The following is a 12,520-nucleotide window of genomic DNA, read 5'->3' on the forward strand; positions in this document are numbered from 1 at the left end:
CAGTAGAGTTAGTGAAATCATCAGTGGACATGTCAAATGCTACATTTCAGGAAATGACTTAAATATGAAAGTTCTTCAGATGAAGATGAAAATTGGTGCCAATTGCACGAGAAGCACCTTTAACAGGAAAGTACAAATCAATGTAATTTAGCTAGCCAGCTTACCAATGGGCTATAAAGTGAGTGTGGCTTCTTCGAGATCTATTTCCGCTAGCGGAGCAAAAATAAACAGAACAATTGACTGTATTGTGTCCAAAATGTCACTTACTTGATATTAATTTCTTGTTTATAGAACTGTTGTATAAAAGCAATATTGCATTTGCAATCATTTGGTTATCCTGAATACTGGCACGGCTGTGATTACCTACTACCATCGCTGTGTGGGTTTCTTGCCTGAGGCCAAATCACAGCCGTGACGATCTTCAGTGTAACCGCCTTCTTGCTCGTGTGATATTGTTTAATTCTATAATAACAGTTTACTGACACAGACTTGTATGGGGAACGCTCACAAATACATTTTAAAAGTGTGTAATTGCTGATAAGGTGAAATTTTCTTGTGAGAAGATGTTTATTTAGCATTTATGGAAGCATTTATCTCCAGTATCAGCACTTTACCAGATAGCAGTAAAGCTGTAACAAACTTTTCTAACAGTTTATGGTTTCTCATTAACATGAAAAAAGACAAAAAGATAGTGACAGAGCCATAACTTTAGGCAAAGAGATTCAAGAGTGATTTGTAGTTTCACTTATGATGTGTTTGTTTTGACCATGGACAGTGGTGGAATTCTCTGACTGTAGGAAGAAACATCTAGAAGAACAAATGGGCAGCAGGGTGGCTTTGCTACAGCATTGTTCAGATAGGTGTCAAGATGATGTTAGCCAAATTTGGTGAAGATTGGACAAACTTTGGAGGAGGAGTAGCCAAAATGGCAGTTAGATGTAAGCATTTTTAGCATGTTATTGTTCCTTTTGACCAATAGGGGGTGCTGGCACAAAATTTATTGCATAGCCTCAGGTCATGGTGCTGAAGATGCCTACCAAGTTTTGTGTCAGTGTGCAAAGTCGTTGCTGAGATACCGCCTCACTTCCTGTTTGGTGGCTTTGCCATCAGATTCGTTGGCCCATTACGGACAAACCCTTTGGACTATTCAAAATTCTTTTGATAACATTTGTTAGGCTTACTCTGGTGATGATCGCACAAAATTTGTAGGAGGAGTAGCAAAAAAACTTTTTGACAAATCTAAGATGGCGGAAAATCTGATTAGGAGGAAATTGACGTCACAGGGTACATTGAACTTGTCTCGACCCAGGGAATCCAGGGATGCCTGGTGTTTAAATTTTGAACACATGGTTCAAAAGTTATGACCATAAATGTACTTCCAAATTAGGCCCAAATTTGACCAGATAGTGGCGCTAGAGCGTTGGCAGCACTTGGCCCAAACCTGGTCAGAATGTTCCTTAGACCCTCAACAATCAATGTGCCAAAATTCACAACTTTTTACGAGACGGGTCTATGGCCTGCCATAGACACCCTAGCCAGAAGAGGAAGAAGAAAACATAGAATAACAATATTGTGCCTATGTGCCAGTGCTTGGCCCCTAAAAATAATAATAATAATAATAATAACATCCTTATTTATCAATATTAGCTATGCTAAAGAGCTCCCTAAACACAGCGCTGTGCCAATGTTACCAGCTAAGCAGCTAGCTTAACTAGCATTACCTCCCCATCAGCAGCAAGTTGACTTACCTTGCCAAGTTCACGCACAAGCTAGCTAATGTTAGACTCATTTAAAAAACCACCAACAAGCAAATGTTAGGCTGTTACTGCAGCCATGTTTGAAATATCCAAGCTAGCAAGCTAGCTAATATCAGGCTAACTACAGTATATTAGTTTGTAAACCTGTTGCTGTAGTCAATAACAAACATAACTACTGTATTACATTGTGTAATTCAGTAGCCATGCTTGCTAGCAAGTAACCTAAAATTAGAATAACTGTTATATTAAAACCAGTAGCCAGGATTGCTAGCAATCTAACATTATGCTAACTGTGTTATCAGTCTAAATATTGTATTGTGCCATCATGTTGTTAACAAGTGTTAGGAACGAATAGGGAATCTCTTCCCTTTATTTTAGTGTTTATTGTGTGATTGTATACAGCCACGTGTACTGAAGCATCTCGTAGCTAATGAGCATTAGACCTAACGTTTAGTCACTGCTAATGCATATTTAGTATGTGTTGTTTGGGAGAAAATCATTTCAATGGCACAAGATGATGGAGGACGTATCTTCAATATCGATACCATAAATAATGAGTCAGTGTTGACGCAATGTCTTTCTGCAATCTCAAAACAATAACACACCTGCATTTTTATCAATCATCTGAACCGTAATATTATTATAATTGATGCTGCAATGTGCGTCATTGCTCTCCGTATCCAAAGATCAATAAATCCACATGGGCTTTTTTCTGTTGAGCTTTGCTGAGCTTTTAAAGCATTGTACACACTTCTTGGGACAAATTTCTAGGTCCTGTGCAAATGCAGGGTCTGAAATTTAGTCCAGCGTTGTCCGTTCCACTCCTCCTCCTGCTGTAGCGTCCTTGTCCATGAGACACAAATACCTCGTTGGTAGAAACAGTAGATGCACAGCTAAGAGTCTTTTCCCATGCACAATTTGCACTAATTGTTCTGCTTTCTCTAGGTTTTTGGTTAGAGGACTATAACTGAAGTGACACGGAGGCAAATAAAAAGCCTGAGCACATTAAGATAGATGCCTCTGCGACTTCAGTGTCACTGGTGTGATGATAAAATAAACGTTTATGACTTTTATACAAACACATGGTCAGTGGTGGTTCCATGGTGGACCCTTTCCACTGATGGATGGGATGGAGGAGGTCTGATGAGCTGAGCAGAGGAAAAGATGAGCTACAGTCAGTAACTAGATATCGACATGGTAGGTTTACCTAATAAAACTGGCTACTGAACTGTAAAAATACTGTAGTGTAGTGTTGTACAGTACTGACTTCAGTGCTCAAACAGAAAGCTGAAAATACAGCTGTCAGGTACGCACTTGCCGCACGGCAAAATGCTGCCATCATGTGTTGGAGAAAAATAAAATAAGACACAGGTAAATTAAGGAGCACGGTTCTCTCATTTTCCTCCAAAATGAGAGGAGATTCAAGATTCAGCGAAAGGTAATTTGTCTCTTCCACTCCATCATCTGTTAAAGTGCTAATCTTTAGCATGTAACTGAGATCACTGGAAAGAAGAATAAAAATATTTTTGCAGCGAAACCCAGCAGCCTTCATTATGTTTTTTGGTCTGAAAAGTGTAATCTTATGTAATCTGCTGCTTTCTTTACTGACATGCAACATTTTTCTGTAACATTTAATTTTGTGCTTGGAATCTAAAATGTTTTTGTACTAAATCAATAATGTAGAAATCATAAAATAAAAATCTATAACAAAGTTTGTACTAAAAAAATAGGGTGCCTAAGACTTTTGCACAGTACTGTGTGTGTGTGTGTGTGTGTGTGTGTGTGTGTGTGTGTGTGTGTGTGTGTGTGTGTGTGTGTGTGTATATTATATACTTACACACCCACACACACCCACACACACCCACACACACCCACACACACCCACACACACCCACACACACCCACCCACACCCACCCACACCCACCCACACACACCCAAAATTCAGATTCTCACACCACAAAAAAATGAAATAGTCTTATTCTATTGGCAGATAATTTTGCTCATTTTAAGCATTTACATTATTTCTAAAAAGAGGCAAAAATTATCTGGCAACAGAGTAAGAACATAAAACCTGAAATTACTAAAAAAAAAATTTCAAGAAAGAGGTTTTATTGTAATCTTATAATAGGAAATACTACACAAGTGTGATTATATTCAAGATATTTTCTCTTGCTAAGATGTCAGTTTTTGCAGGGCATAATGCGCCACCTGTAGAGCGAGTGTGCGGTGCACAGATGTGCTGAATCCAGCTGTACTGCTGTATCATCAGAATGACTGAAACAGGCTAAAAATATTAAAATATACTGAAAATGTCAATTTATTTCAAATTTTAAAGCTGTGGCATTGAGTAATGAATGTGTTAGAGGCAGAGGCACACAAACAAGAGCACACATCACAAAGAAAAAGTGTACATCAAAAACATGTCAAACTACAGTTTAAAAGGAAAAAAAAAGAAAAAAAAAAAAAAAAAAAGTAGAGCATCTGTGGCATTATTAAACTCTTTTCACTGTTCCATAAAGGAAAAGCACCACCACGTAAACAGATTCGATTCACCCACTGAGAACACGTGTGTTTTAGCTTGTTATCACTTCACTGCTATGCTGCGTCACTGACCCTGAATACAGACACTCCACAACTCCATTAGCTACTTTGGTTAAAAACAATCGCCATTCTTGATTTTAAAGCGATATGGAGAACCATATCAGAGGTTTTTTTTTTGTTTTGTTTTTTTTTTTTTTGTAAGGCTATACGCTTTCATTTATTTGTGCTTTGACAGAGTATAGGCAATTTAATTTAAAGTATATTGGAGGGAATGGCTATGTAAATACACATAAGTATTAACATCATTTTCTTAAATAAATGTAAACATATACATCTTTTGAGGTCTGTACACTGATCCTCTTCACTTAAAAAGAAAAACAAAGGTTACTGGAGCATTGTTCTGATATTTTTTGGAGTGGACTCATCATTCAGATGCTTTGTGGTGAATCTGAGGAAAAAAAAAAAAAAAAAAAAAAAAAAAAGAGAGGGGGAAGAAAAGAATGAGAAAGGATTACAAACCTCTTTCTACTGTAAGGACTCAAACAGTTTTTCTTATGTTTATTCCCTATTGCAATTTTTCTAAACATGGTTGGACGAGTGCGCTAATGATTAGTGGGAATGAACTGTGGGTTGTTAAGCGCTTAATATAGAACCAGATCTTACTTCAGGGCATTAAGGAGTCCTTCAACATTATCAGCTGGCTGGTCTTTCAGGACCTTTATGCATCCCTTCATCTGTATAAACAAACACACACCAAAAATACAGTGAAATATAGAGAACAGAGGGAAAGAGTAAGACTGAAAGAGCATTATAATATAGCAGGTCTCACGTCTATTTTTGAGGACTTGGTGAAGGCGCCGTTGGGATGCACGTGGTCATAGAGAATGATGACGCCCACCATCACCCTCATGCAGAAGAGGAGTGTGTCTTCACTGTTAAACCGGCTTGTATACTCTCTAACAAAGAAAAAACAAAAAGAAAATATCACATCATGGGCCTCACTTCATTTTGACTAATGCTTACAGACATAATTTTAAAACACATAGGTCATTTATAACTTTATATACAGATCTGAGGAAGAAAATATGAGCAAGAGAATAGAGAGAACCTGAACTACACAGTTTCGTTGTTTAAAACAACAATAACCCCAAAAGCAAATCAGTGCTCTCATTTCTCATCAACCGTGGGTATGGAGCATTTTATACATTAATCGTGTATTCTATGTATAGAATTGGATTCATCAAGTGTGTATATTGTGTATATATTTATGGTGTATTTAAGACAACTCGGAACCTCTTACTTCCCACGTTAGCACGTTCACACCTTCTGAAGCCGAAATTAAAATGAATACACTCTTCCGTCACTGTCTACAAAAACTGGGAAGACTTGTTTGGTTAGGGCTTAAATTATTTTTTAAAGTAGATGTGATCAGTCGCTGTTAATAGCGAAGAGAAGTACATGAAGTCTTGCTGGAAGCAAATTAACATTTCAATGATCAAAGTATCAACCAGTATTCAGTGATTTCAACCATAACGAGAAACTCAAGATTGTGCTTAAAAACCTTAAGTCACATTGTTATTTCTCGTCACTATGAGAGCCGCCATGCCGAGCTTTCGTAAACTTCGACTTTCTGAGTAGGAATTACGAGTTGTAGAGCTGTTTCAAACGAATCTTTCCTACTTGGTCATGAATGCAGCGTTATAGCTACTCCTACCCGTGTGCATACAGAATGTGGTAGAAAAGCACAATTGCAGGTAAACTGATAATCAGAAGCTCTCATCACACTCATCCTTAATCATATCAGCGTAACAGGCAGTAATAAAAGTGCAGACAGGTGACACGGATGAAATGTAAAATCATGTCAAGATTTTGCCACACACAGCTCTACATGTGTTTTTCAGGATCGCTGACAGTCGATTTTGTTTTCCTGGTTCAATTTTAGTTGATCTCTGCCAGCAACTCACCCTTCTTTTGGACAGGCCAACAAAAACAAACACAAACAAAAAAGACACAAATGCATCCGTGCGCATACTGATGTCCTTTCTAGGGTTTTTTTTTTTTTTTTTTTTAAGTCACTGGTACACTCCATTAAGAGCTGTCTCACTTGCATTCATATAGCTCATGTGCAATAATGGCATATTTCCAAATACAGCAGCGGAAACAAGATTTTTACGCCATTACGAGTTTCCCAAATGTAACTGGGGCACGCAGCTATAAAGTCACTCTTTAAAAGGGAAGCTGTTTACCATATATGGCGATTTGGGGGCGTTTCTTTATGCAAATATGAGTAGCCACATTCAGAGCAATTTACAATGTGCAGGATTTATAAGTTTTATAAAGTACAGCTTTCTAAGTAATGATATACAAGTATAGATTTATTTAAGTACATCTGTGTGAATGTGTGAGTGACAAATGCCAGTGTTCAAGTGGGCACTTCTTCCTACACACAGAATTAGAAGTTGTTCTACAGACGCTGTGATAAACGAGACCGAGGTAGTTAATGAGATGAGAGACGCTGGCTGAATTACTCACGGAGTCTCCAGCATGACCTTGCACACACTGGCCATGGTGCTCAGGCAGTCTGTGGTGTTCTCCAGGGGCAGCGTCTTATTCTACAAGGAGAGAGGAAGTGCAGCTTTAGACTCTTTACACCACGCGGGTGCTGGAACACACCTGATTCAACTCGTAAGCTAATTGGCAAAGCCTTCACTGGCTGAATCTGGGTGCGAATTTGAAACTCCATAGAGCTGTGACCCTCCAGAACTGGAATCCTTGAAAGTGGTTGCACACTTGTGGACCAGAACATTTAGAAATATTTAGGATGGCAGCAGCAGGAAGGAGTGTATTACCTCGGTCACAAAGTTCGTAGTCGCTGTACTGAGGGTTTTCAGCATCGGGGTGGCCTCAGCATAAAAGAGTGACATTCTGTTGGCCATTTCATTGTTGACTTCATTTTCAATGTCCAGCTATGGAAAAAAAGAAAGAAAGAAAGCACAACTCATATATACGCAGAAGTCCAGAAAGACCACGAGTTGGTTGTTTGTTTTCTGTACTGTTATCTCAGGATCACAACTTATTTTTCTTGTGATTTCAAGATAACGAGAGTTGTTTTCCGAGATGGCGTAGCCGTGTCATTCTAGCATTACATCGTTGTGACCAGTGGCACCGTGGTATATACTGGCGTTACGGCGATTCTGCAGGAATTGCATCTTTTTTCTGAAGATGTTGTTGAAGGTAGAAAATGGCGTTGTGAGCAGCAAACCATTTAGGTAGCATCTCTCAAACAACATGTAGTAACTATGGAGACGTCCTGGTCCCTAAAGCTGGCTGGCAATGAACCTGATCACCCTGATCAATTATGATCACTCTAGATTCAGATTTCTCAGTCACCTTCTCAAGTCATAGTAACTAATAAGGAAATTGTCTAGCACTGACAGACATACAGCTACTTCCTCTTGTTTCAGTCCATGATTAAAGTAAAACCAGATGTGCTCATCCATGATGTATGCCTGATCATGCATTTCGACATCTTGAGGAAAATACATTGTGACTGAGAAAACATCATCACAAGAAAAATATCAAGATAACAGCACAGAAAAATATTAACACCACACGGCCTTTTTCAACATCTGTACTTATAACCACTTTAGAAAGAGTAGTGAGTTTGACTGGATCTTCTTACGTTCATGTTATTTATTCTGTTTCGACTGATCGTTCGTCTGTAGTAGCTGAAGTCATTCTGAATGGCAGGAATTCGCATCTGAAGAAACAAACAACAAAAAAAAAAATACTTGATCAGTAAAAAAAAACATGTTCCTGCTAGACTTTAACTGCCAGCAGGTTGGCTGGAGTTTTAGGAAGAAATAAAAATAGAACCTTGAGCTCATCGAAGCGGAGTGTGAAATGCAGGATCTCAGCGAACTGCTTGGCGAGGGCCTGCTCCTTCTCCAGATGCTGAGTGGGAGTGTAAGTCGGACAGGTCAGAGACTCCAACAGGCTCTGCAGGGCTTTCTCTGTGCCAGCAGAAGGAGAAAACACATGAAACGTTTGCTTTACTTTAAAACTCAAAAGGACGTGGGATGAATAGTGAGACTGTTACCCAGCTTCAGTGAGAAGCCGTAAAACTTTTTGAGTCGGATGACGAGCGGACACACGGCGTTCCAAGCCCTTTCTTGAAGCAATAAATCATTGGGATTCTGTATAGCCTGAAAAACACGAACCAAAGGGTTAAACTTAAGAACGCTGCTGTTTGTTACGAGTACGTGTGTGCGACCTACATCTCGTATCTCCTGTCCCGCTCCCTTGTAAGCCTGCAGGCCTGACAGGATGCTCTCAGATTCCTGGAGTACGGCGTTCACCTGGTTCCACACGTCACGCTCACACTCTGTGGGCTGTGCATCTGACACACACACACACACACACACACACACACACACAGACAAAACCTTACTCACATACAGAACTACATTAGCAGTATTTAACAAATAAGACTTTCCCCCTGTCCTCTGCATTGAAGAAAATCCTTTTCCTATACTCTATGCACAATATTGAACAAATACAACTAAAGTAGTACATATTTAAAATCTCATATAGCTTCTGAAATTCTATCTGTGTCTAAACACACAATCATTTTCTTTTACATCTGGGGAAATTTAAAGAACATGATGAAAGCAGGAACATATCTACTACATTTGCACAGGACACGGGTTAGTGTTAGTACAGACAAATTAATAGGTTAGTTTCTTTTCAGAAAAGATGTAATAGCATGCAAATGAAAGGGGAAAAAGAAGATGAAGCAGCATCTAGAAGATACTGTAGGAATGTAAAACATTGTGCCATGCATCAGGAAACACGCATTACAGCCACTTACAGTCAGTGTGACAATAAGCGGCTGTAATGTATACGAACAGCAAACGCACTTATGCGCACATTTGTCTGTAAACTATAAGAGGTGCTGAAAGAAAAGGTGCAAGGTCGTGTCATGGACTAAAACATTTGCATGTTCAAAACAATAAAACACCCGCTATAGAACTCATCTGATTTGCACATGCAAACGTTCTCTCCAAGAATAATGCATGCAGTAGAATTTACTCAAATCATCACTATATGATGTGCTATTATGAAAGGTGCACTGATGAATGTTTGGCTGTGTTTATCAGATATACAAACAATCAGACATGCAGACATTTAGTAGACAACAGGAAGGACAGACTGGGCCAGGCAAAAGCTCTGCTCACTTTCAAAGTCAAGGAAAAAGTTTGGCCCCTGATCAAGCTCTGTGCAAGTGAGCACTTTTAAAAGATTCCCCATTTGGTTTCTGGAAGAAGAAAACAGAAGAAAAACACAGAGAGAGAGAGAGAGAGAGAGAGAGAGAGAGAGAGAGGTGTTGCATGTAATGGACAGCAGTAGTTCAATCTTGCTGCCACAAGTCTGAAACACTCGCATAGATCTTTATTACTACTGTTATTTATTTATTTAAAAACACTGATCTTCAAAATGAAGCTCAGTGGCATTGAGGTGACCGACAGTATTAAGAGCAAAACGTTATTCCCACGCTCTGCCCTCTCTGCTTTTCTTAATTAACGCAGAGATGTCACTGTGGTCTATGAGAGTGTTCAGACATGGCGGTTCAACTTCTCCTGTGGAGGAAAGATCAATCGTTACACAGTTCCCCTTCTGAGGCTGCGAATCCTCGTAAACTTACTTTCAAAGTCCAGGAAAAAATGTGGATAGTTCTCTATTTCTCTTGTAAGGACTTTTAGAAGATTACCCATTCCAGCAAACCTAATCAAGATATAAATGATAAAGAATTGGGTGAAAAAAAAAAGTAAGTGCATTACACATTTTTAACACATGCAGAACTTTTGCTGATATTGCTGACTATACTGAGAGTGTTCAGTGGAAGTCATACATTAATGACTTAATGCAAAACTTTACGTATTCAAGTATTAACTTTACTCTCAAAAGGCATAACTGCAGCACAGAACATGAAAACAATTCATATTACATGTTGTAACTTGTAATTCCTGACCTCCGACTAGTAAAAAAAACAAAGAAAACGACCCTCAACACAGAATTCCTATGCAGGAACCCGGGACGTTCGCCTCAACCCCATGTTCAGCAAGTGACGTCAAATCAAGATGTCGGCTCACAGCATCAGCGGTAAACAAAGCAAAACAAGGTTGGAGTGGAAGAACTCGAGTGTCCTGCACAGAGCCCTGACCTCAACCCCACTGAACACCTTTGGGATGAACTGGAACACCGACTGAACCCCAGACCTCCTCACCAACATCAGTGCCTGATCTCACTAATGCTCTTGTAGCTGAATGATCACAAATCCCCACAGCCACACTCCAACATCTAGTGGAAAGCCTTCCCAGAAGAGTGGAGCTTATTATAACAGCAAACACGGGGAATAAATCTGGATTCTGGGATGTTTAAAAAGCACATATGGATGTGATGGTCAGGTGTCCACATACTTTTGTACATATATATTCATTTATAGAGTACTACAAGTTAATCTTTACTGTTATCACCCTTTATATAATGGGTATTTAATGCGCAGTGGTGGTTCACGGACCGGAAGGTAGCCAAGCTACCACAGCTGGAGCCTTGAGCAAGGCCCTTAACCCTCTAAAAACACACAGACACACACAAACACACACATAAATATAACCTGTAGCAGTGGTTAAAAACATTTTTTTTTTGAAAAGGGGATTCCCACAGACAGATGTGGCATTGCCACATGTGATGTCTTTACCATTCCACATGTTTGAATCCCCGCAATGCCACATCTATCCGTGGCAGGAAACCTAGAAAGGACAATCTGGTAGTGAGGGCATTCCTCTCTCCCATGCCAAACAGAGTGACTCTAGCCAAGTACAGGCATTCTTTGTGAGTTCACGCATACATGCTTGGAGGTTCACGTTGCATGCAAGAACGCGCGCAAAAAAAAAAAAAAAAAAAAAAAAAAAAAAAAAAAAAAAAAAAAGTGATGTAGTGGCTTCACATATCTCAAAGCCCTCAGCCTTTTGGAGTTGGCTGCTGAGAATTAGTGTATGGATGAGAGTTGGCAATAACTAGAAGGGGAAATGAACCAAATGCTCGATTTTGAGTGTCTAATACATATCATAAAAAGTGCAGGAGTCTTGTTTTGTGTGTGTGTGTGTGTGTGTGTGTGTGTGTGTGTGTGTGTGTGTGTGTGTGAGTGAGTGAGTGAGTGAGTGAGTGAGAGAGAAATGAGCTGAAATTCAGAAATCAGCATGCAAAATTTAAGTGTATATTAATTTACCTAGATTAGAATAGAATAAACAGCTTGTTTAGTTGTTTGAACACTGTATACTGCATGGTTATATTTCCAAAATAAATACAAGTCACCAGTTCCAAAGAAAAGCATAATGTGATTTAAACCAGCTTATTTACAGTAAGAGATGTTGAGATGTAGAACTGGTCTGACTTGAGGAAACGGCTGCGGTCAGAATTAGCACGCTGAATGCACCTGTAAGTTCACATAACTCAGAGGAATCAACAGCAGAAAGAAAATACTAATAAAACCTGCATTAACACTGTTACAGGGTATGAAACACTGAGCAACCAGCAGGGGGCACAACATGGTTTGAGTTACACTATATGGCCAAAAGTATGTGCACCCCTGACCATCACACCCATATGTGCTTGTTGAACAGCTCATTCCAGATTTATTCGCCCTCTGCTGTTATAATAAGCTCCACTCTTCTGGGAAGGCTTTCCACTAGATGTTGGAGCGTGGCTGTGGGGATTTGTGATCATTCAGCTACAAGAGCATTAGTGAGATCAGACACTGATGTTGGTGAGGAAGTCTGGGGTTCAGTCAGTGTTCCAGTTCATCCCAAAGGTGTTCAGTGGGGTTGAGGTCAGGGCTCTGTGCAGGACACTCGAGTTCTTCCACCCCAACCTTCACACACCATGTCTTCATGGAGCTCGCTTTGTGCACAGGGGCATCGTCATGCTGACCCACATATGGCTGTGATGGTCAGGTGTCCACATACTTTTGGCCATATAGCGCATTTCAGATGCGCCAACAACTAAAGCTGCGTTCACCTTCACACCAAATCAACAACAAATATGAATCCACAACGCTACACGATGGTGTGTTATAAACCATTTCCAGCATTATGGATGGGACATTTGCATTCACTTTGCCTAACAAAATGTCTCGAAGCAGAGAGAAGCTTAAGATCAG

The 12,520-nt window shown here is 39.6% G+C and overlaps 1 protein-coding gene across 3 annotated transcripts in view; it reads right to left on the reverse strand.

Annotated features, from left to right (window-relative positions):
- Nucleotides 1-4,051: 4,051 nt before the first annotated feature.
- fam49a (family with sequence similarity 49 member A) overlaps nucleotides 4,052-12,520 on the reverse strand; it is a 30,539-nt gene continuing 22,070 nt past the window's right edge. Inside the window, exons 3-13 of one of the 3 annotated variants that reach the window (XM_053242251.1) lie at nucleotides 10,004-10,083; nucleotides 9,537-9,616; nucleotides 8,577-8,698; nucleotides 8,399-8,504; nucleotides 8,176-8,312; nucleotides 7,982-8,059; nucleotides 7,149-7,265; nucleotides 6,832-6,911; nucleotides 5,129-5,255; nucleotides 4,963-5,033; nucleotides 4,052-4,747 (exon numbers count right to left, since the gene is read on the reverse strand). In XM_053242251.1, coding sequence (XP_053098226.1) covers nucleotides 4,684-4,747; nucleotides 4,963-5,033; nucleotides 5,129-5,255; nucleotides 6,832-6,911; nucleotides 7,149-7,265; nucleotides 7,982-8,059; nucleotides 8,176-8,312; nucleotides 8,399-8,504; nucleotides 8,577-8,698; nucleotides 9,537-9,609 — 975 coding nt within the window. In that variant the 5' untranslated portion in view covers nucleotides 9,610-9,616; nucleotides 10,004-10,083 and the 3' untranslated portion in view covers nucleotides 4,052-4,683. The remainder of the gene's footprint in view (nucleotides 4,748-4,962; nucleotides 5,034-5,128; nucleotides 5,256-6,831; nucleotides 6,912-7,148; nucleotides 7,266-7,981; nucleotides 8,060-8,175; nucleotides 8,313-8,398; nucleotides 8,505-8,576; nucleotides 8,699-9,536; nucleotides 9,617-10,003; nucleotides 10,084-12,520) is intronic. The other 2 variants (XM_053242250.1, XM_026946955.3) reach the window with 2 other exon arrangements.

This window comes from Pangasianodon hypophthalmus, chromosome 19 (assembly GCF_027358585.1).
Source record: "Pangasianodon hypophthalmus isolate fPanHyp1 chromosome 19, fPanHyp1.pri, whole genome shotgun sequence".
In the NCBI taxonomy this organism is placed as follows: Eukaryota; Metazoa; Chordata; class Actinopteri; order Siluriformes; family Pangasiidae; genus Pangasianodon; species Pangasianodon hypophthalmus.